Source organism: Mercenaria mercenaria, chromosome 13 (genome assembly GCF_021730395.1).
Source record: "Mercenaria mercenaria strain notata chromosome 13, MADL_Memer_1, whole genome shotgun sequence".
In the NCBI taxonomy this organism is placed as follows: Eukaryota; Metazoa; Mollusca; class Bivalvia; order Venerida; family Veneridae; genus Mercenaria; species Mercenaria mercenaria.
In genome coordinates, this window is record NC_069373.1 from 33493483 (window position 1) to 33519225 (window position 25743).

The following is a 25743-nucleotide window of genomic DNA, read 5'->3' on the forward strand; positions in this document are numbered from 1 at the left end:
AATTATTTTTCTTGAATATATAAATGGAACAAAAAATAGTATTAAGTTCTGAAACAGTTAAAGATAATAAAAATAAACCGAGTGATTTTACAATCAGATTTAGTCGTTCTTTAATTTTAGATAAAAATAAAACTTATGTTGTTGGTTTGGATAGTATTAACACTATGACCTACTCTTGGCATAATATTAGTGATGAATATGACAATAAAAGAATTCGTTATCATAATGGTAAGGATTGGAAAGATATTATATTTACAAATGGTTCTTACAGTTACACAGATATTAATAATTATATTAGGGAAACATTAATAAGTAATGATGATTTTGAATTTAATAAATCAGAAATTGCTCCAATAAGTTTGGAATTTGATTTAAGTAGTTTTAAGATTTTGATTTCAATTACAGATAATTTTGGATTGGATTTGGAAATATAAAATTTTCATACATTGCTTGGATTTGAGAAAAAAAAATTGAGAAATACTGAATGGGGAACTACAACACCAAATATAAACTAACTCTTTTTGATACAATTTACATTCATTGTGATCTTATTGATAATTCACTTGTTGATGGTAATTTCAGTGATATTATCTATGCTTTAAGTACTGCAGATTTAACAAGAGCTTATCCATTTACAAAAGAACCACAAAGAGTTGGATATTCTGAAATTAATAAATATATTATAAATTCAATTAGAATATATATTACAGATGTATTTGGTAGAATAATTAATTTTAATGAGGTTGAAACAAGTTTACACTAATTTTAAAAGAAATTAATTAAAACTAAAGTTTTAAAACTTTAATTATGAAATTATAAATTTTAGTTTTATATAATGTACAAAAAAGTTTATGACAAAAATAAAGGAATATTTATTTATGTTGATGCTCACACAGGAAAAGAAATCATACACGGAACAGGTATCTTTGACACTTTAACGAAACTGTTTTCAAGCGGAGTTGCATCTTCAATTAGCACAGCTGGAAAAAAAGCTTTGGAAACAGCAGGAAAAGCAGCACTTGAAAGTGGAACAAAAAAGGTCGGAACAGAAGTTGGAAATTTAGCTGCTGATAAAATTGTTGAAAAATTTAAAAAGAAACCTGCTCCGGCAGTTGGTAATTTAATTGCTAAGGAATTACAAGAAAAGAATAACAGTAAAAATAATAAGGAGGAGGATATTAATATAAGATTAAATAGATTATTGTCAGGATCTGGAACTTCAGCTCGGCAAAAACGTATTAACAGATTAATTTATAAAAACTAAAGTTTTAACTTTAATAAAAAATAAAATAAAAAATAAAATAATATATAATATATACATGTTTAGAACAAAACAATATTGTGAAAGATATGAATTAACTCCTATTCAATTAGATACAGCTTTAATATCTGACTTGGGAAATAATGTTAAGCAACAAAAAAAACGGATATCACTTTACAATTAATGATAGAAGTTCATATTTTGATTGGTTTAATGGTTATTTTGAAGTAAGTTTTAAAGTAAATAAGCTTGCTGATGGTGCTGGGTATGCTGATGACCAAATTGCTCTAATTAATAATGCAGCTTCATTAATTGATCAGTTAGTGGTTAAACAAAATGGAAAAATTGTTTATGATTGTAATAATTTATACAAAGTAATAAATGTAAAAAATTTAGTTGAATTGTCTGAGGATTATGCAAAATCAACTGGAACAAATGAATTTATCTATTTAGATAATACTGATACTGCTGCTACTGCTGATAATTCAGGTTTCAAATTTAGAAAAGAATTACTCCAAGGTGATAAAGAGGTAAATGCTAAAATTCCATTAAATAATTATTCATTTTTTCAGGGTTTAGAAACTAATATTTTACCTCCAAGTCAAATTCAAATAACACTGCAGCTGACAGATGATGATGAATTAATTTTTAGAGCTAATGCTGCTGCTGCTGGTAGAGTAATTGTAACTAAATTAATTTTGTGGGTTCCACGTTTGATTTTCAATGAATTTGGGTTTGATCTAATTACTACTGAAAGATTTAAAAAAGCAAGATGGTCATACCTTAGGGAAATGATAACACAATCAACTGATACACGACAGACGGACATAACTTTTAGAATAACAGCTGGTGTAACAAAACCACAACATGTATTTGTTTATTTACAACGACCTGATAAAAGTAATGCACAAAGACAGAATCCACATTTATTAGATACATTTAAAGCTAATGCAGCAGATAATGATTGTACTTTGAGTTATTGTCGTCTTGAAGTTGGTAATGGTGTTTTTTATCCAGAAACAGAATACACAAGTATATCAAGAATATATGATGATGTAATTAATTATTATTATAAACAAAATAATAAGACTACCGGAAGTCTGCTAAATAGATTTAATTTTCAAAGTTTGTATGGATTTGTTCATTTTAACTTGGAATATAAAAAGGAAGTAACTACAGATGATCCTAAGCAGATTACATTAACAGCTAAATTAAATGTTCGGCCGGCAGCACATGTCCGTGTTTACGCAATTGTATTGTATGAGGAAACAGTTGAAATAAATACTATTGGAAATGAACTTGTTATTGTTTAAATAAAATAAATATAAATTATATATAATGACATCAAATTATATTGAATATAAAGTTAACCTTATAGATGGACAAAAGAAAAATTTAGCCCAAGCCTACAACAACAAAATTCCACATACTTTTAGATTAAAACATGAACAATTACATGGAAACTTCCCTTTACTTTTAACAAAAACACAAATTAATCAAATTAAAAAAGCTGTTGCAAATAATAAGGGATTAGAAATTACAATTTCAAAAAGTCAAATGTCCAGTCAAGGTCAAAATGGTGGATTTTTAGGAGCTTTGGCTGGTTTGTTAGGAAAAACAATTCTTCCAATGGCAGCAAAAATAGCTCCAAAAATATTAGCCCCTCTAGGCATTGGAGCCCTTTCTGGACTGGCCAGTACTGGTGTTAGTAAAATACTTGGAAATGGTATGATTTCAGTAGCTAATGATAAGAGAAATATGATATCACCATATCTTACACCTAATCAAAGAAAGCAATTAGTAGGATCTGGAGTGATTAGATTAACACAAAAACAAAAACAAGACGGTGGGTTTTTAGGTATGTTGGCTGCTAGTCTAGGAATACCTTTGATTACATCTTTGTTAAGTGGGAAAGGATTACAGATTGATTCTCAACGAAGACCTTACAGACGAATTCCTATAGTAAAAAAAAAATAAAATTTATAAACAAACCAATATCTAACTTTGAAATTGAACAATGGGTAAAACAATTAAAAATTAAAAACTTTAGGGGTGTGTTTAGTAGAAATAATTTATTAAAATTAAAAGTAAAGGACGAGTGTGGAATTATAAATTTGGACGACTCTATTGGTCCTGGAACACATTGGGTTTGTTACTTAAATAATATGTATTTCGATCCATTTGGACTTCCTCCGCCGAAAGAAGTAATTAAGTATATACCAAATGTAAAATACAACAATGTTCAATATCAAGACAAAAAAAGTACACTTTGTGGATATTATTGTTTATTTTTCATTAAAATGTTACAAGACAAAGTACCATTGTATGATTTATTGTATAAAATACTAAAAATTAATAATGTAAAACAAAATGAACAAACTATTATAAATTATTTTAACCAATAAGGACATGTAAATTAAACTTATTAAAACTGTGTTTTTATTTAACTGGAATAATTAATATAATGGGAATATTCAATAATATAAATGAAAAAGTAAATAAAATAGAAAGACAATTAATAAGAAAACCTCCATTGTTTTTAACATGTTATACCCAAGATACCGATGGTGGATTATTTCAATGGAAAACTGTAAATGCTAGTCCTGGTTTAGTTCAAAATGGTAATAATGTAACAATTAATTTTAATTGCATTTTAATTATTCTTGTTGATGCAATTAAATTAGATAAAGGAGAAGCTAAATTACAAATAAAAAATAAAGAAAATGTAATTCTTCAAAGTTACAATGCAAAAAATAATAGAAAAAATGAATCTATTTCTATTAATTATGCAAATGAATTTAAAATAAATGATGTTATTTATATTAATTCTTTAAACGTTATGAATATTCAGTTAACAATTTATGGTTCTATAATTTAAGTTTTAATTTAAGAATTAATTTAAGTTTTAATTTAAGAATTAATTTAAGTTTTAATTTAAGAATTAATTTAAGTTTTAATTTAAGAATTAATTTAAGTTTTAATTTAAGAATTAATTTAAGTTTTAATTTAAGAATAAGCTAATGTATCAATACCATTATCAAGAATATATCTTTTATCGTCATAACATGATAAAGATGTTTTATTTATAACATAACTGGAAAGATTGTGTTTATCAGAACGAATAACTTTAAAGGTGTGATTAGTTTGGGTTGAATTAAACAAAGTATCTTTGTAATTTTTATGAACTATTGTTTTCTTAACAACAAGTTTTTTAATTCCTTTACATTTTTTAACATTAACTTCATTTTCTAATAAATATGAATACATTTTACTTCTTAATCCGACAAATTCAACAATGGGAATGCCGGCAGCTTCATCTTTAAATTTTCCAATTACTTTTTTATTATTATCAAAATAAAATTCTGATTTTGGGTTATAATCACTATTATCAAATAAATCTTTGTCCTTATAAAAATCCTCATATGCATCTTTGGTTTTTATTTCATAACATAATGAATCAGTGTCAGTGAATAGTAATTTACAATTATCCTCGTACTTTTCCTTAATGTAATTATAATGAAAATCATACATTAAATATTTTGATAAATCTAGAATGCACATTCCAACATAACAAGGTCTGTTTAATAACAAACTTTCTTTTATTCTATGAATACCAAACAAATTCTTGTTAAACATCGTTGAACTAACAAATGAAGGTTTGGCTATGTATTTTAATAAAATATTTTCATCATGTGTTAATTTAATATTAACCCTCTTGCGTAAATTCTCCATCGTCTTACCGAATACAGAATTGTTCATTAACTTAAAAAAGTCCTTTTCAAATGAATTTTTTGCTTTAGATCTTTTTTGAGTATTAAAGTCAATATATTTTTTTAACCAAGGAGATGAATCAAAAGTTAATATTTTATGTATTTTTGTTACTTTTAACCCTAATTGTGTATATAGTTCAAGATTTTTAAAATGAACTACATAATTTTGTTTTTTCATTAAAGTTGGAACTAACTTCTTTACATTACTTTTTCCTATTTCAAATTCTGTTTTAATATTTTTACTATAATCAGAAAGCCATTCGTCTGGTATTTTAATTTTTTCAGGAGCTAAAGGATAATCATTATGTACAGTATGTAATTCTTTTGGATATTCAAGATCACATTCAACTATAAAGTTAGTTTTACCTTTTGCAATTAATTTCTTAAATTGTTTTTCGGATATAAATTTAAAGTTTCCAGAGGGTAAAGGTTGACACATAGCCCAACCGTAAAGATTATTGGCGTCAAGGTACATAATGTATTTGCTTTCTTCTTTTGAATTATAATCTTTCATATATTTATTGTTTGCTTTACTGTATCTGTTTGAAATATAACTTATTCCTCCTCTCAGTCCCTTTTCAATAAAAAGATACATATCAATATCAGTTATTAAATCTAACTTAATTCCAGTCATTTTTAACATTGCATCCCAAGCTAAACCAGGGCTACTAAAATAATGACAGGGATCTAATTTGTAGTACTCTAAACATAATTTTCTAAAATTTTCAAATACATCAGCTAAAAGTAATACGTCAGTTTTTAAATATAGATCATGATATTCTCCCATTGTTTTAATTTTAAATTTATTCCAAACATTTTTAGCATGTTCGTATTCGTTATCAGATATATGTGTTTCATTTAAAATGGAATAAAACTCTTCTTTAGAAGGTAATTCTGTTTCTTTAAATTTTTTAAATGAATCCATGTAATCATATGGATAAACACCTTTTGTTTTTAATAATTCAACACTTTCACAATTAAATTCTTGAGATAAGTATTTAAATTCTGGAATATTTTTTACTAAGTTATCCAATGATTGAGACATAAATTGGAATGAATCAATAAAAACCAAGTCGGAAATCATAAATGCCATATATCTTTCCATATTGTTAGGAATAACATTAATTTCTTTTTTAAATTTCCCTATTTGTTGCATAATAAAATGACCGTCATAACCTCTTAAATTATGAAAAATAACAGGAATTTTATGTGTTAGTTTAAAATTAATATTACATTCTGAGTGAGCACTTCCTCTAAATTTTCCTGTTATATGACAATGGTCTCTTACTTTGATTGAATCTTCTATATATTCTTTTGCACAGATATGACAAAACTTTTGTTTTTTAAATTCACTTTCATTTTTTTTAGACATTCTTAGTTCTTTGTTAAAGTGCTCTTTAAATATTTCTTTACAATATTCCTCTTCCTCAAGCATTTTTTCAATAAACTTATAAACTGCATTAGGACCTCTATAAATCTGGGTGGTTTAGTATATTTATCGTCATAACAACAAACAACTTTATAGCCGTAACCACAATCTATATGATTTTGATATGGTTCAGTAAATGAAGATTTAGTTGATGGTAAAGCAGTTAAACTTTTTTAGTTATTGATTCAAAATCAGCATAAATTACAAAAGGTACTGCTAAACCTTTATGATAATTTTTAAATTGTACTTTACTTCCCTCTTTTGGCATTTTTACACCTTGGGTACCATTAATAGCTAAACAATTTGGAATATGTTCATTTAATATTCTTTCTTGAGTAAAATGTTGTAAGCAACTTTTACAAAAATATTTTCTATGTTGGTCTTTGGTTTTGTTAGTCATTAATCTATTAAAGTCTTTTATCCAAACATAATGTTGGACTACAGTTCTTGAGGGCTTACAGTCATCATCAGTTATTTTATCATTTATTTTATCATTAGTAATTAGCAACATGTCACAGTGTTCTTCGTATTGATATTTTGATATGTACAATGGATAAATACTATTTTCTTCATATCCAAATATATTAAATGATATTTCATTTAAAACTTCTATTTTAGGTATTTGATTTAATGTAACAGGAAATTTAATTCCAGTATAATCAAGATCGTTTATATGTTTTTTATAATTTGAAACTCTTTCAGAATTTTTTGTTACAGGAAATTTGTAAGCTAAATGACACCATCTAAAACATTCGTTATCATCATTCTTTTATATTATTAATCCTTTCATTGAATTTTGTAATGGTTTTGGTAATTTTAAATAACTTGAAGCAGCCAACGGACTATACTTATATCTATTTATATAATGAGCATCAACTGACTCTATTCTCCAGCCACTTCCTTCAGAAATCCAATTACCAATTCTATTTATTATTTCATCAAAAGCTTGATGTAAAGTTTTTTTTATTTCGTTTGTGTTAATAATTTCTAAAGCCTTTGATTGAAAATAAGCTGATTTATATATTGTATCAGTTTTATCCATTTTTGCAAAAGTTATTTTTAAAACAACGTTTATTTTTATACCTTTTAAAGTTTTAAGTTCAGATTTAAGTATTTCATAAGAGTCGTTTATATTTAAATATAATTGATTCTTTGGATCTTGTCTATATGTAATTTTAATTTCAAATTTCTTATAATATGTTTTGTAGATCTCTCGATTTCCATCTATATTATATTTAGAAAATAAAATTCGTTAAGCAAAAAAGGATTAAAAAAATAATTAAAAAATAATAAAATAAATAAAGTTTTAAATTATCTTTAAGAAGAAATAAAATATTTAAATTTATATCTTTTTCCATTAGTTTTTGATATTCCACATTTTACTCGGTTTTCTCCTTTGCAGCACATTGTTATTAACCCAGAATTAATACCAAGGTCTTTAGAAGCTGCATAATTGCTTTTATATGTTTTTTCTTCATTAGTATCACAGTCGGTTACAATAACTTTTTTAGGATTGTTTCGAATATTATTTGGTTTGGGACAATCACATAACTTTTTAAAACTAGAGGTTTTAGTACTCGAGGGTATAGCATTTTCTTCTTCAGTTAATAGACAACCACAGTTCCATTCAAATAAAGTTCTTTTACGAAGATAAGGATCTATAACATTTTGTAATTTATCAATAACATGATTTTTATATTCATCGCTAACTATTTGATCAAGATTTGATTTAATAACATTTCTTCTTTTAAGAACTTTCTTATATGAATTTTTGTCTGGATTCATTATTTCTCCTAAAGTGCTAGATAATTTTGGCATAATCATTCTATCTACCTTTCTATTAACCATCTATATATAATATACTTATAGAAAAAAATCTCTAAAAACACACGTAAAATTTAATACAGCTCTTCTTCTTTTTTACTTTTATATCCGTTAAGTTTAAATTCCTTCATATACGTTTCAAAAGGCATTGAATATTTTTTTTCTTTCTGCATTTCTAATAGTATTGTAAAAATATCCTGAATAACTTGTTTCTCTTCTTCTTTATTTACTTTTCCAATCCGTGCTTTTGTTATAAGTTGTTTTATTTTTTGATGATGTGCTTTTAAAATAAATTTCTTGTCGTCAAGTTTTAGTCTGTTAGTAAATATGGTAATTACTGATGGAACAGCGCCAGCAACTGCTACAAATATAGGAATAGCTGGAACAAGTGCTAATGCAGCTGAACAACCAAAGACACCTGCTGTAATATAAAAATCCGGTACTTACTCTCCCACAAAATTTATAACTTTTTCTGTAAGCAGCAGCTAGTTTAGTTAAGTGAATGATTAACTGATCTATTGTTTCTATTCCATTATTAGAAATTAAATTTTTATGGACCATTTATATAATATATTTTTTAAATTAAATTTCTTTCAATTCACTAAATGGTACCCAACTATTAAATTTTTCACTATAACCTTTCCATTTTACTAAAGCTTGTTTTTTCTTATAGTCTCGTCTAATAACTTTTTCTATTCTAAAAACTTCTTGTGTAGTAGGTAAAAGTTCTTGTTCATAAAATGAACCTTGAATTATTTCATTATTTAAATCTTTAATAGTGTATGTTCTGGGTTTGTATTATTAATTTTATAAATTATAAATATTTCCTCTGTCCAGTTTGGTGTATATCCTTTTTCAAAATGTCTTTTAAGTTTGCTTAAACGAACTCGATCACCAATTTTAAATTTTGTTTTACTCTTTGGTATTTTTAAATCACCATATAAATTAAAGTAAACAGTACCTTTATTTAAGTTTTTACTAGCTTCGGTTGGTGTCATTTTTATACTAGAATGTTTTGTTTGTTATATTTATCAACCATATCCTGCAAATTATCTAAATAAGTATAAGTATTATTTGCTGTAAAATATTTCCACATTATTCTTTTTAAACTTCTATTAAATCTTTCTATTACTACAGCCTTTCCTTCATTAAATGTATGGTACATATTAATCTTATTTTTATTCAAAAATGATTCAAACTTTTTATTATAAAATTCTTTTCCTTCATCTACCCATAAATTTACTGGTAATCGTCCTTCTAAAATTATTTTTTCAAATGCTTCAGTAACAGATTCTCCAGTTTTATTCTTTAATGGAATAACCCAAGCATATTTACTAAATATATCAATAACGGTTAATAAGTACTTTACTCCTTTATTATATTTTGAAAAAGCTTGCATGTCAACTAAATCAGCTGACCAAGTATCATCAATATCATTAACTATCACTCTTCGTTTCCTAAATTTCCTTTTAATTGGTTTGTGTAATTCTTCTGCTAATTCATCGCTCCATGTGATTCCGGGGGTATACTCTACCCCCTTTTCCCGTTTTTTGATTTTTGTCCGAGACCAAGTGTGTATTTCGTTTTGATAGCTGGTTTTACAACTAAATGTTTTGCAATCTTTTCTCCAAATGTTTTTGATTTAGTTTTATTTAAATTGGAAAGCATTTGCTTATCACATGTACCCTTTTTTACACCACTGTCATAGCAAAAGTCATGGTCCATACATACTGCATCCAGTTCATTGACAGGGGGTCCATTATCTAGGGGATTTCCTGGCCCACAATAATTATATCCTGGAAGTGTTAAACCTTTCTTAGGTAATAAAGGTAACATTGCTTTGTGAATATCTAAATTACCCCCTGTACTTTTAACAAACTTTGATTTCATTTTTCCACAAGATGAACAAGTAGCCTTTATCATTTTTCTCCCGTTTTTTGTTATAACATAATGAGGATTTATATTATCAGTAAATTTTCTTTCTTTCAAACAATATATTTTATTCTGTAAACTCATCTATATCATATGTATTTAAAACTTTTAACTGGGTTTAAAACCTGTGGGTTTTTAATTGTCCGGCATTGGATTTTTTAGAATATGGACAAGGGGTCAGTCCGAATCAAAGACTAAATCTTTTTTTGGTTAAACCAAAGGTTTTCATTCGGTTTAACTAATGATTTAAAAGATTTTCAGGGTATCAAGGGTACTAAGTTAGTATTTTAAGTTTAGGGCAAGGTTAAAGTCCACTTATAGAATAGGGACAAGGGGTCAGGGGGGTCAGATTGAGTTCGCTTCGGTAATTATAATACTACTATAGAAAGATCGTTTTGCTTACTCTCGTATTAATGTGTCATGTTTAGGTACATCTATTTGAAGAAAATTTAATCATGAACTGTAACAATTCTTACGTTTGGTCCATGTTATTATGTTAGATGTTTTTTAGTCAATATAATTAACGTTTATCCAAAGCAGCAAACCAAAAATGTCGAAGATTAAGGAAACATTTTACTAGTAAGTTCTTTCATACTGGCTACAAATACAACAGTTATATGTCTTAAACGATTTTAATTTTCATGATTTTGTCTATCAATGTGTTGTATAGATATAATGTAAAATAATTGTTTATAAACTGCATATAAACGTGGTTTTAAATGGGTAATCCGATAGTAACATGAGTGGACGGTTAAACTTAATATACTAGTAGATATTTTTACAGAAATGATCTACTCAGTCATAACCAATATTGTTTCAGTCCAGAGCATTTCTGTGAAACAAAAGTTATAACTGTTACACAAGAGGTCTTCTAGAATCTAGAAAATGTAAAAGTAACAGTAGATTATTTGCATATAACACCATTGTAGTCTTTTGCGGAAATCTCAGATCAAATATCATAACTGCAAAATTAAAAAAGTCATCCAGAAGTCATCCAGAATCTGCAAGAGAAATGTCAAAACAACAATCAAAAAAGTCAAAGAAATAACATATAGCACCTTTATGTCTGACCAAAACTTATGTCCAAGCAAAAATTGAATGTTGCACTACCATCTGACATTTATCACATACAATTCAACGAGTATAACTATAAGCAGATCAAAATAAACGTTAAACTATAATAAAACAAGCAGTATCACCTTAAAGAAGATAACTAGAAATCCCTTGAAAATCGCCGTTTTCAAACCTCTCTTAAAATATTCTATAAATAAAGTGTTTACTTGTTGAAACGTTTCATAAGAATATAATACCCATAAGGAATCCAATATGTTTGCCATAAGGAATCTAATATATTTGATCCCGCAATGTCACACCCGTACTCTTTACTTCAACAATAACACGTTCTCTGAATGACACCGTTTTACAAACAAGACAAGCAAATCAGCCCTAAGACATATCCCAAAGTGTCGTTGTTAATGCAGTCCTCAAGCACTTTAACTGTTCTCGCTGCAATTTCTCCGTGTTCAGCAATATGTCCATGTCTCTTTCTAATTTACCTTAACCAGTTGCCGACTCAGTTAAAAGTAACAGTAGATTATTTGCTTATAACACCATTGTGTGTCTTATGCGGAAATCTTGTTACACAAAATCTACAACATGATCTCCAGTCTCTATAAGCATAGGAAAGAACTGGTCGATGAAGTTCAACACAGATAGTTATAGGGTACTAGAGACTCTTTGAAAGGAAAAAGAACAAGTATTTACAATTACATATTTATTTCATAGCATAATTATCAAATAAATAGATTGAACAAAATACACCGGCGTCACTTTAAGTACTCTCAGTTGGTCAAAGCACACAAATATCATAACTGCAAAAGTAATTTAATCATCCAGAATCAGCAAGAGAAATGTCAAAACAACAATCAGAAAAGTCAAAGAAAAAACATTTTGCACCTTTATGTCCGTCCAAAACTTGAATGCTGCACTACCATCTGACATTTATCACTTTAAATTCAACAAGTATAACTTTAAGCAGATCGTAACATACGTATAAACTATAATCAAACAAGCAGTTTCACCTTAAAGAACATAACTGGCAATCCCTTGAAAATCGCAGTTTCCAAATCTTTCTATCACAGATAAAGAATTTTATTGTTGAAGCTTATCATAATAATATCATACCCATATCGAATTGGATATATTTGCCATAAGGAATCTAATAATATTTGATCCTGCACAGTCACACCCAGTATGCAAACTCTTTATTCCAACAATCATATGTTCTTTCAATTACACCGTTTTACAAACAAGATGAACAAAAAAGCCCTTCTTTGAAGCAACCGTCTCGGGGGGGGGGGGGGGGGGGGGGGGCTGAGTTTTCCTTATCAATTCAATCCGTTCTTGTGTGATAACTTTACACGCACGGGGTTCTCCCGGGCCTTGTGATCGACAGAAATATCATAGAAATCTAAATATTTCTATTTTTGCACCAATTTCAAATTAGCTTAGAGTGAAAAAATACTGTTTATGTTTAACAGGTCTTTTGCCGTGTGCGTTCGAAACTCAGCATCGAAATTTAATATCTATTTCATTTTTGCATATAAAACTTGGATTCCTTCATGTTCTCTGTGACAACACGGCAGAGAAATATCTAAAGCCGCTGCGGCAGACGAAAAAGGTTCAACATCATATCAAAGATTGTTTTAATTAAATGCATGCACTTAAGTGAATAACGAACATTTTATGTTATATAAAGACATACAAACCATCAAAGCCAGAAACGAATAGGAAAGGCGAAAAAAAAATCCTAACGAGGATTCGAACACACAAAAAAATTTGCTTATATCTAATTGTTCCCTGCATTTTGCCCGACTGAGCTATGCTGCAGTATACTAACTGTATAGTTAAAATAACAAACACTAATATTTGTTTGTCAAGTAATGTGGATGCATTATGAAATTATTTTTATTTTTTTCAGCTATCATAGAATGGACTCGTCCTCTTTTTTTCGGCGGGAATCACGTTATCATTGGGGATTAGTATCAGTAACGCATTGTGTTTAGATTATGTCTTGCATCCTTGTGATTGTTTGTTTTCTATTCTGTTAACTGTTTGCCCTACAGCTGGACAGTTTTCAAATTTGACACATTTGTAAAATTGCACATGATTAATTATCTTATTATTGCGGTATTATGTGTTTCATTCATTCATTCATACATTACTGAGTATTTAAATCTGTGAAATTTTGCATTTGTTTAAGAAACTGTATAGACAAACATTAATCTAAGCTGATACTTTTTCTAAAAGTGGTATGATTTATCACTGTGACAATGGCTATAGGTACTGTCCTATAAGTATAGTATCGCAATCACCCAGTTTTCATTTTAAGCATGCTAAGTACTTTTTATTGAGAAAAAAATGATTATGACTAAAGATTAGATAAATTTGAATCTGAAAATGTGACTAAATATTACCAAAATGTTGTCAGGTTGTGATAGAATATTTTATCTGCTACTTGGGAAATATCCAAAAAGTGTAGGCATATAAACAAGATAATACCACACAAAAAGCTACCGCCGATACAATGCTATCACATATTTTTAAACTCTAGGTTTGTATACATTTCTAAAACTCACTATGAGAATTAATCCCCCCAGATGGTACCAATCAGCCCAATGGTTCATCAACTAATACTCTCTCTCTCTCTCTCTCTCTCTCTCTCTCTCTCTCTCTGTATGAATGGACTGATGGCGGGATGGATGAATGGATGGGTGGATATGCGTAAGAGATACACAGTTATTATATTAATGTGTAAATTTAAGTATAGATTGCATTGCTAGGTCCAGGTTCAAGTACATGTGTAAACATCAGGATTACCTACCAACACTGTAGCAACACGGTATACTGGTAATCCAACTTCCATTGAAGCATTCCAGTTTGTTCCTTTGGCCAGTTTCACTCCAGGCAGTACCTATTCAGCAGTGTAGAAACTAATTAATAAGAATAACTTATATAAGCAAATATGCACCAGGGCTAATTAATAGCAACTGTTAATGAGATCTGTTAATGAGAGGTAATAGGATGTACAGCGCCCCTCATATCCCCTATCAACGGCTTAAGCGAATTGTATTATATAGTTTACAGTTTCATTTGGCAAATCAGCAAATCAATGCCTTTTGGCCGATTAACATAAATACAGTTTTAATATAGCCAAGACATACACACACATACATAATACAGGCATATTTATATACATTTTCAACATATAAAGTAGAGACATTCATGATAGACATAGTTTTTATTTGTCAATTTAACAAACTTAATATAGATACATTATATGAATGCTATGATCCAACGTACACTTGCCGACTATTCAATAGAAAAAAGATATTCAAGAACACGGAATTTTTTATACTTGTAGCGTACATGCTTTTACAAAGATAACAAAGCTAATAACATTTAGATATGATGGCTGATTTCTACCTTATTTGTCGTATCGGCGCCCTAATTTGTCGTCACAAAGTTTGGTGCGTTGGCGTGTTGATGCGTTTAAAGAGCACCTACACGTCAGAATGACGTTTAAACGCGTCAATTCATACATCAGCACGCAAGAACGACAAAACTTTTTACCGTTCTGGCGTGTAGTTACGTTGGCATGTTTGGAGGGCACCAACACGCTAAAACGACAAATATGCGTACCAGTAAGACAAATAAGATATGTGTCGTTTCGCTTATTTGCCGTTCTGGCGTGTTGGTGCCCTCCAAGCGCGCCATATAACAAATATATTAGACAGTTTCCACTTGAATATTATTTATTACGTGAATCAGAATTAAAATATTTGGCTATTTGATAAACAAATGCAGACTGCAAATAGTTTTCCATTATCTTATAAATAAATAATGAAGTCTCCAGCCTATATTTTTTAAATCAAAGTATGATTATTATATATTGAAGAATCACCTATATATGTCTTATCATTCTTGAGCATAAATGTTTTATAATATTATTAATCAAGCGATTTCATATTGGCCTTCCTTTTTATTTGTCCAACTGTTGTCGTATTGCGCATTGGGGCCAGTACGACTACCCGAGGGCAAATGATTAGGCTAACATGAAAATCACTTGATTAATGATGATTTTATTATTCAAATTTCGAGTATTGGCGGTAGCACCATAAGAACTCTTTGAGTTACCTTACGACAGGTATGAATGTTCAGAATAAAAAAAAAATGTTTAGACTTAAGGTATTAGGACCCTAATAGCAATGTTTAAAAAATGGCATTTGCTTGGTTTATTCTTAAAGTTGACCATGCTTCGCACTTATATGCAAATTTTTAAAAACTTTTACCGTGCCGTTTTTTATAAATTTTGTGTAATTTATGGTATTTCCTAAAGCTCAAGTAGAGACAAATTTCAAAGTGGTGGCCTTTATCCAAAACGTTTTCAGAGAATTTATTATTCCATTATTTTTTATGAAAGAAACATCAAACTATTGGTGAACAATCATAAAACTTAAAATAAAAACTGTCAATATCATTTTTTCTAGGGTGCCTCGAGTGAATGGATTTAATCAGACAGAATTCCAACTCCAATATTGAAAAATTATGGTCGAATCCTGTGGGTCTGTTTTGAATTTTGCTCACTTCATTCAAAAATAACCTTGGGGCAGAAGTAAAACCTACCTACATTTCTTCCACAATATGTAATCTAAAGAATGAAGGCAAAATAGAGAACTTTTACCGCATGTAACTCAGTATTTTTAAAGATGTCTAACTCTACCCCTTCTGTTTTACAGGTAAATTCACTTTTAACAGCATGAAATCGCATATCAAATGATTTTTTTCCCATTTTTGTACAATAAATCAATAACAAGTCTTGAAAGAAGTAAAAACTTACTAGAAAAAAGGAAAACAAGGGGGAAAAAATTTGGTCCCAATAGGGCTTGAACCTACGACCCCCTGAAAATTGCTGTCAAAGTAGGTTTATGGTAGGAATTGAATACTCTTCAAAAAGGAGATACACTATTATGGGCCTAATACCTTAATTTCGAACGCTTGATCATTTTCAGTAAAACAGAATGGGTTGTAGGTAGAATACTGTGAATAATTTTGAGAGATATTGTGATGCCACGACATAATTTATAATAGCAATAACCGGAACTTAGCGTATTTATTTTCTCTACTGAGTAGATAAGATAAGATATGTTTATTTAAGTCTCACTTTGCATGATAATTATACACATACATATTAAAATAACATCAGACTACATTAAAACATGCAAACCTTTCTAATCAGAAATATGAGAGACTATAATCTATTCACAAGTAGCTAAAATATTTAAGAATTTCATACTAACTTTTATAAGCATAAAAAGTTTTAGTAATTTTTTTTTAAAAAAAAACTGTACAACCAAGTTAGTACACCATATATTCATATTTATACATTTATACTTATTCAATGATATAAAAGATTTCTCATTCTACTTAAAACACTAAAACAGGTTTTGGCACATAGTAAAGCTATTTCTGGATTTGTCAGCAAAAAGGCTACTTTCTCTGTATCATTTAAAGTTGTGAAGTTATTATTGATTCTACAAGCTTCTAACAGTAAATCTGTACGAATAGTATTGTAACAAGGACAATGTAATAAAACATGAAGTTCATCCTCAACTGTAGTGGAACAATTAAAACAAACTCTGTCACTAACAGGAAGACCGTTATATCTACCAGTTTCTATATGTATTGGAGCAGTACCACTCCTAAACTTAGCAAGTGCACCTCGATATGATTTATTTAAAACAATCTTACAATACTGTTCTACTTCAAAATTCTGTTTAAAGGTACAATACAGGCTAAGCTTATTTTCAGGCAGTATCACGACTTACATCACAATGCCATTGTTCTACAAATTCATTGAAAATATTAGGTAAAATTACATTTAAGATATCACTTTTATTAGCAAAAGCATTAATGTCACAAAATCTATCACAGTTATATTTTTTCCATCTTTGACACACCCGGAAGTTCCATTTTTTACATTTATTGCTACTTTTACTATTTGACCAACTAAACACTTTTCTATTTAATTTTGTCTCATCCATATTTACTACTTTGCACCAATATAATATAATAGTTTTCCAACATAAACTTATTACTGGATTCCATGCGATATCCCCACAGACCGCTGCGTTTGAGGTATATCTACCAACATTTCAAAAATACCTGGCAGCTCTATTCTGAACTGCATTTATACATGTAAATGTTTCTGTACCCCATACAGATGATGCATACGTAATAACAGAACAAACAGTAGTTTCATATAGTTCGGTAAAAGCCTCATAAAAGCCTGAATATCTTATTATCTGAGCTTTGATAGAAAATGGCATTACTTTGTAGGCTGCAGGCAACGAGACACATATGTGTTGGTCAATAATATAATAAGATAATACAACCAACCAAGCACAAATTGCACACCCACATTTAGTACTTATATGTCTAATTCCTAGATTTTAGATAATAAATATAGAATTTTTAATTAATGGTAATACCGGTAATAGTAAATATGAGTATGTTTTAAAATTATGTCTGGCTTTTTATAGTAGAAGTCAATTTTATATGTTGAAGTCTCTAATATTTCATATATGAATGACATTGTACATTGTATTAATGTTTTTTATGATCTATGTTGTATATTGATGTACAGTGAAGAGACTATGATAAAGAATAAATAAAATAAAGAATTATTAATCCACTTCCCAGCAAGTGAATCGCTAGTACTTCTGCACAAATAATCCACACTATCAAAAACTGATATTTTTGTCAACAATGTGAAAACTATTGTAATGTATAATTTTTATGTAAAACAAAATAGTGTCGTGTAAAAATCTAACGGAAAAGACATCCGTACTGGCCCTCTTTTTTTAACCCATCAAAATGTTTGAATTACATGTTGGCCCTTTTTTCTTGTATTGGCCCTGCTTTCCTCATATTCGGACTTAGTTATACTTGGAATTAGCTCTACCTGTTTCAAATAATGTGAGCAATTGATCTAATACAGTGTGTCATATTGCAAAGTTAAATAATAATATGTGTTATTTGTCTTTACTATTGAATATTTTCAAATCAAAATACATCTACATGTAACGGTTCAAAACAGTGAGATTATTAGACAAAATGTTGTTGGTGTGGACTACATTTGAAAGCGAAAGAATGTAAATTATAAAAAAAAAATGAAAATGCTAATTATTGAATTAAAATAAAATATTTTTCTACTACATTTATGCATTGTTTTGTTTTTGTTTGTTTTTGATTTTTTTTCTTTATCTCGGACAACGATCATATACTAGTTTTGTCTAGACACGTTTGACGTTACATCATACAGTTTGGGTTTCCAAAGGGCTCAACATGATCAAACTTTCAATGAATGAAGCAAACAAATGTTGTAACATGTGGGAATAGTTGCTCATTCGATGAAATAAATTTCGATAATACCTGTTCGCTATTTTCTGTATAATTATATAATCTTTCGATACTTTAACTACAAAAAAAAAACAGATCAGAAGAATACTGACACTAAATGATAAATAATACACCTTGAATATACCTTTGTCTTGAGAAATAACATAAGTCTCCAATTCGATACTGATATATCGAATCGATGATGTTACATTCCATGCGCTCGTCATAAATTTATTCCATAGATTCTGGATTGTTTCTAAGCAAACTGCAACCGTTGTTTATACAATCTACCAGGTTGATACAGCAATATATGAGAAGATTTTTCAGCTATGTATTGTTCATTTTAGACGCTAGAAGTATTCATAAATGTTTTACCTGCCGTTCGACTGATATATCAGCGGCGTTTGGTTATTGTTAAAAGTAATGCTACAGTTATTGTATCTACCCGCCGTTTTTCATCGTTGAAACATATTTTTATTTTCAAAAGTATTGAGGGAATATTATACACTTATGTGAACTTAGAACAAAAAAAAAAAATCATAAGAATATAATTTAGGTAAAAGCAGGATTTTTAATTTAAAACAACTATAGATATTTTGATATGCACATGTAAGATAAATTTTTTCTATGAATTAACTCATAAAATAACGGTACATCGAGCTGAATAGTATTATCATTTGTCGCTGCATAAACTGGGTCACTTTAGGGGAGAAGTCGTGTCAGACAGCTGTTTAGCTCAGTCAGTAGAGCACTCGCCCTGTAAGTAAGTGCTCCCGGGTTCGAGCCAGGACTAACTGCACAGTTTGCTCACGCTGTGATAATTGGCGCCCAACTTGGTACCGTACCTACTTGCTTAACCAGTCTAACGACGCTTGCAATATTATGTACCTCCGGAATTTGAGGACGAATTTCCAATTTGTGGCACAGACTTGGTCACGTTAGGGTTGAATATGTGTGAGGCAGCCGGTAAGCTCGGTCGGTAGAGCATTCGCCCTGTAAGTGACTGGCCTCGGGTTCGAGCACCGGATTCACTGCACATTTATTTCAGCCTAGCTCTGACATACGAAAATGATCATGCAAAAAAGCAAATAAGTAACAACCAAACCTTTATTCTTTCGGGGGGGGGGGGGGGGGGGGGGGGGGGGGGGGGGGGTCCCAGTTAGGTGTCTGCGCAAAATGTTTTTTGATTTTATTTATATTTTGTGGTAATATACCCACATGTATAAAGTTTCATTAACAAGTGTTACTGTTACCACTTTTGACTTACTTTTATAGATATTCACATTTAAAGTGGGTGGGGTAATCTGACATGTGACCAGCCAGGAACACAATTTCTGTTATTTTTTCAAAAATGGTTCTACCTTTTTACCTGAAACTTTCATGATAAAATAACTATACAATGGACATTCACACAACATGTTGCATTTTAAATTGTACTGAATACTTTTTTCAGCATAGAGCCACAAAGTGGTCTAATCAAATTTACTGATTTTCAATTGACGAACTTTACCAAAAAGCTAAAACATTTTTCATTAGTTGAGATATTAAGGTGTTATTTACAGCAGATACTGCAAACTAAATAAACATTAAAATGACAGTATATCAGTACACTCTGATTAATATTGGAAGAGTGGTACACTCTCAAACTGGGAAAAAGTGGGTGGGGTAAATAAATATTCGAAGCAACACTATAAAAATTGTGCAGTTGTTAAGAAATGGCCTCAGATTGTCTATTACTATCTTAATTTTATTAAATACAGCATTGATTGATAAATTTTAACAAAAAAAATCGCATTTTATACATGTGTGTCATGGAAAAAGCATGGACCTTGAACATGACATGTAGACAAACCAAATTAACCCTGAAAGCTCAAAGTATTTAACAGAAGGTTTTGCCTGAGGCAGTATATTTTGAGGAAAACTATTGTTCAAATTAACATTAAATTTTCTGCATTGATTTTTCCATGGCACACATGTATAAAGTCTTACTAAAGTGAACAAATTTTGTTAAAATTTATCAACCAAGTCTGTATTTAATAAAACTATAATGTGTCTGTAGGACACAGGGTGTCCCCCTCCCCCCGCATGGTACATTTGTCACAAATAAGTGGAAATAATTCAAATGTTTGCAGTCTTAATAGGGTAAAGCCTCAAAAAATACTATGGAAAGGATTCATTATTATTGTATACCATATACTTTTTGAGCTATGAGCATCACAAACAAAAAATCCATTATTTTAGCTATTTCAAGGGCCATAACACTGTAATAAATGCTAAAATTCTCAAGAAGTGCCATGTGTGCAAAGGTTACATTATGATAAAGACTCAAGCAAGGTTTCATGAATTTACATTAAAATACTTCTGAGTAAGGCACCGAGAATACTTCTGAGTAAGGCACATAATTAGGTAAAAATGTACATTTTGTTACTATTTCAGGGGCCATAACTCTGGAAATAGGGGCAAACCCAGACAAAAAATAGTAGATGCGCAAGTTCATATCATGATAAACACTCATCAATTCATATCAAATACTTTTTGAGCTAGGCATGTCACAAGGTGAAATGTGCATTTCAGGGGCCATAACTCTAGAAATAGGGCGCTGACCCAGATTAAAAATAGGAGATGCGCAAGTTCATATCATGATTAAGACTAATGCAAGGTTTCATGAATCTATATCAAATACTTTTTGAGCTAGGCGTGTCACAAGGTGAAAATGTACAATTTTTACTATTTCAGGGGCCATAACTCTAGAAATAGGGAGCGGAGCCAGACGAAAAATAGGAGGTGTGCAAGTTCATATCATTATAAAGACTCAAGCAAGATTTCATCAATTTATATCAAATACTTTTTGAGCCAGGCGTGTCACAAGGTGAAAATGTGCATTTTTTACTATTTCAGGGGCAGTAACTCTAAAATTAGAGGGCGGAGCCAGACGAAAAATAGAAGGTGTATGCAAGTTCATATCATGATAAAGACTCTTGCAAGGTTTCATCAATTTATATTAAATACTTTTTGATCTAAGCGCGTCACGAACTTCGGACGGACACACGGACGAATTGACAGACGGACACACGGACAAGAGCAAATCTATATGCCCCAACCACTCATATGGGCACAATTAAGATAGTAATAGACAATATGAGGCCATTTTGTAACAACTGCACAATTTTTTTAGTGTTGCTTCGAATATTTATTTACCACACCCACTTTTTCCCAGTTTGAGAGTGTACCACTCTTCCAATATTAACCAGAGTGTACTGATATACTGTCATTTTAATGTTTATTTAGTTTGCAATATCTGCTGTAAATAACACCTTAATATCTCAACTAATGAAAAATGTTTTAGCTTTTTGGTAAAGTTCGTCAATTGAAAATCAGTAAATTTGATTAGACCAATTTGTGGCTCTATGCTGAAAAAAGTATTCAGTACAATTTAAAATGCAACATGTTGTGTGAATGTCCATTGTATAGTTATTTTATCATGAAAGTTTCAGGTAAAAAGGTAGAACCATTTTTGAAAAAATAACAGAAATTGTGTTCCTGGCTGGTCACATGTCAGATTACCCCACCCACTTTAAATGTGAATATCTATAAAAGTAAGTCAAAAGTGGTAACAGTAACACTTGTTAATGAAACTTTATACATGTGGGTATATTACCACAAAATATAAATAAAATCAAAAAACATTTTGCGCAGACACCTAACTGGGACCCCCCCCTTTCGCATTGGAAAATATTAAAGAATTAAATGTTATTTCTTTTGTGCATAAGTCCAAGTCTACTTTATATATTAAATGCACAAAAATAACATGGAATTTCAATCATTGCATTTACATGTTTAGAGCAGCTTGCTTCAAAGTAAGTAGTGTGTTGCAGACGACTCGTTTTTGTTTTTTTTTTTCAGAAAATCAATGTCAAATTTAAAAAAGAAAACAAACATAAAAACTGATTTACTCTTTTTTCAGTTATTATAGGTAAAAACTACGTTCCAACATGATCTGATATTTTTTTAAGTTAAAAGAAGGAAAACAACATTGATAAAATCTGCAATAATCAACGGTTGACGCGCGAACTGGTGAGATATAACATTACGACATCAAAGAAGAAGAAGCGTTTTATTTCTTGTACAAATTAAGTACATCATCATAAATACATTCAAAATCAGATATACAATTAATTTCTATATCACTATGACTATGACTATGAAAGTAATATTTCAGAACCAAATAACAACCGTTGCAGACTATACTCTACGTGCATCTTAACAACAAGCAGAAAAGAAAACAAAACAGAGGATGTAATGTAATTAATTATGTAATAAAGATATTCTATGAGTAAAAGCTACTTTAATGTATTTAAGTTAAAGTTTATTGGCTTATTATCAGACATCAAAATGCCGCATGAAGTCCGACACATTACTGCTCAGATAAACGATGTTCCGTAATTTTATCATAATATCTATCATACACGACCGCTTCATCGTTCAGATGCTTGGATATTATACCACTTAGGCTAACTCAGGTTCAGTTCCTGCGCATCTGAACTCTATCCGTGATAAATATAGTAACCACGTGAAGGCATTGATTGGTTAATTAAGAAGACTTGCAGCTGAGGATTTCTGGCTATAAATTAAAAGAACAAATGAGCCGTGCCATGAGAAAACCAACATAGTGGGTTTGCGACCAGCATGGATCCAGACCAGCCTGCGCATCCGCGCAGTCTGGTCAGGATCCATGCTGTTCGCTAACAGTTTCTCCAATTCCAATAGGCTTTAAAAGCGAACAGCATTGATCCTGACCAGACTGCGCGGATGCGCAGGCTGGTCTGGATCCATGCTGGCCGCAAACCCACTATGTTGGTTTTCCCATGGCACGGCTCAAATACCTTTGTCACAAAACATTCAGCTTTTGAAATTTCTTTCAAAATCAATGTTTTTCTTTTCAATTCCTGTCATTGTTTACACACACTCTTATTAAGTCTTTAATGGATTGTTTATATCTTTATTTGATTGTTTGTGATGTAACTACACCAAAAACTTACACATGTTTTTTTACTATAAATAAGAAAAACAAAATATCCTTCAGCTTTTTAGATTTCTTTCAAATGCTTTTGAACACTACCTGCCGTTGATTATATACACACAGATTTGGTCCTTGAAAGATATATTATTGTGAAGGAAAGCACCACAAATGTACCTCGGTTAGAATGTCATTCTCATATATAAAAAAACGAGAAAAAATCACCACCTTATGTCATTATCCTAAAATCCGCTAAGAGGCAAGCTTCGCGGAAGTGCTAGACTACCACCTTTCAATCTGGGTACGCAAATTTTTCAAAGGAATTTCATTTTGAATAATTTCGATAAAGTAAACAATAACTTTATTAAACATAGACATTAAGCAATACTTGTTTAACATCAATTATATAGATACAGATTGTATATAGATTCTTTGTAAATAATTCGAGGACGAAACACGTACTTGTTTATTAACGACACTAGAATTGTCAATTTTCTACTAAAGGTTAAAGTTTGAAGTGTTGTTAAATTTCTTTAAAGTTAAAATGACTGTTATCCGATGACTTTACGCAGATGCTGTTTCAGAAAGGCAATTATTTATATCATCGATGCAGGTTCATCTTATTTTACATATCCGACCCATTTTCTAAATAAATATAACGAAAATAGAAGTGTACTAAAGTACTGTCTTTAAAAAATTAACACCTTATCCAATAATTTTTATCCGGTATAAAGTGCAGTTGCCCTATTATTGATAAATCGTTTCATAATACAGAGAAATAATTTCTTTTAACTTACCATCAAACTGAGGAACATTCCAGACAACAAGAATTTGGTATCCATTATTTTTATCAGTTTAATCCTCTACGTCTTTAATCTAACGTAATTGTGAGCAGTACGTAGAAAGTTGTACTTTTCGCTCTTTGAATAAAAGTTTAACGCTGGCACAGACACAGAAGAGGTTCCGGTCAATTACTTCAACAATCTTCTGGCATGCCACATAATGTCTGTGAACAAACACTTAAGCATTCGCGAATATACTACAAAACTATAAATAATAAACAGGTGTGTTGATAGAAAATATAAAGTGAATAGTTACTTTTGATAAGTGTACAATAAACAATGGCGCAAATTTATTCACATATATCTGCATTTTATATAGAATATTTTTTAGTATATTGGTAAAAAAGTTACATGCTTAGAAATAAGGAAGTCATAATGAGAGATAAATCTATCAGCATCATATAAATTATACTTCAATATGACACAGAAAATTGTCTTTTTATTATTTAAAGCACAATAGAAATCTTCACTCTGTTTTCTGTTACTACAAAGTAATAACAGCTCTTTAGTAAAACTACTAGTAATAGCTTTCTTTAATTATTGTTTCTTTTTCCGAGTAAAGAAGGTGCTTCTGACACTGGAACAGTCACTCATTAACAGAACCGCTATCACGGAGCATATTATGAATACTCCGACGCCGCCGGCTGCTTGTGCCGACGGTCTGTTGTCTTGAGCGCAAGTCTGCTTTCGTATCCGTTTCCCAGTTTCGTTTTTCAGTACAGTCATGTCACGAATCAAGTTTTTGAATCCTGGGTCTTCCAAAAGACGCGAAATATCACCACCTACAACCCTACTGCACACGCTGAACTTCTCATGATTACATGGCAATGTTGTCATTTTCATACCGTTGGCAATATAGGACAAACATTCATGAGTAGTCAGCGATGCTTTGTCCAAGCCATGCGCTTTGCAAATAAAAAATAAATTTTGTATATAGTTTTAAAATATATAATGGCTGAGATTCAGAAACACTGTAAAGTAAATTGAATGAAATGTGAGCACAAATGCTCCATCTTCCTACAATTCTAAAGCCACACAGAATGACAAAGTACGTATGAAATATCAAAACATAGTATAGATCAACTTTATGCACCGAGGCATGTCTGTACTTTTAGCTCATAACAATACTGCGGTAAACGCCGAGGATAGTTGATAAGTCACGCCTCACTAATTGTCGTTGATTTATACTATTCTATTATACATGTATT

General features: G+C 30.2%; 1 protein-coding gene across 2 annotated transcripts in view; it reads right to left on the minus strand.

The window, feature by feature from the left end:
* The window catches only part of LOC123529123 (uncharacterized), a 44738-nt gene that overhangs the window by 5773 nt on the left and 13222 nt on the right, over positions 1 to 25743 (minus strand). The window contains exon 7 of one of the 2 annotated variants that reach the window (XM_045309340.2): positions 14100 to 14189. In XM_045309340.2, the coding sequence (XP_045165275.2) occupies positions 14100 to 14189 (90 nt within the window). Of the gene's footprint in view, positions 1 to 14099; positions 14190 to 24530; positions 25441 to 25743 lie in introns of those variants that run through there. The other variant, XM_045309339.2, reaches the window with a different exon arrangement.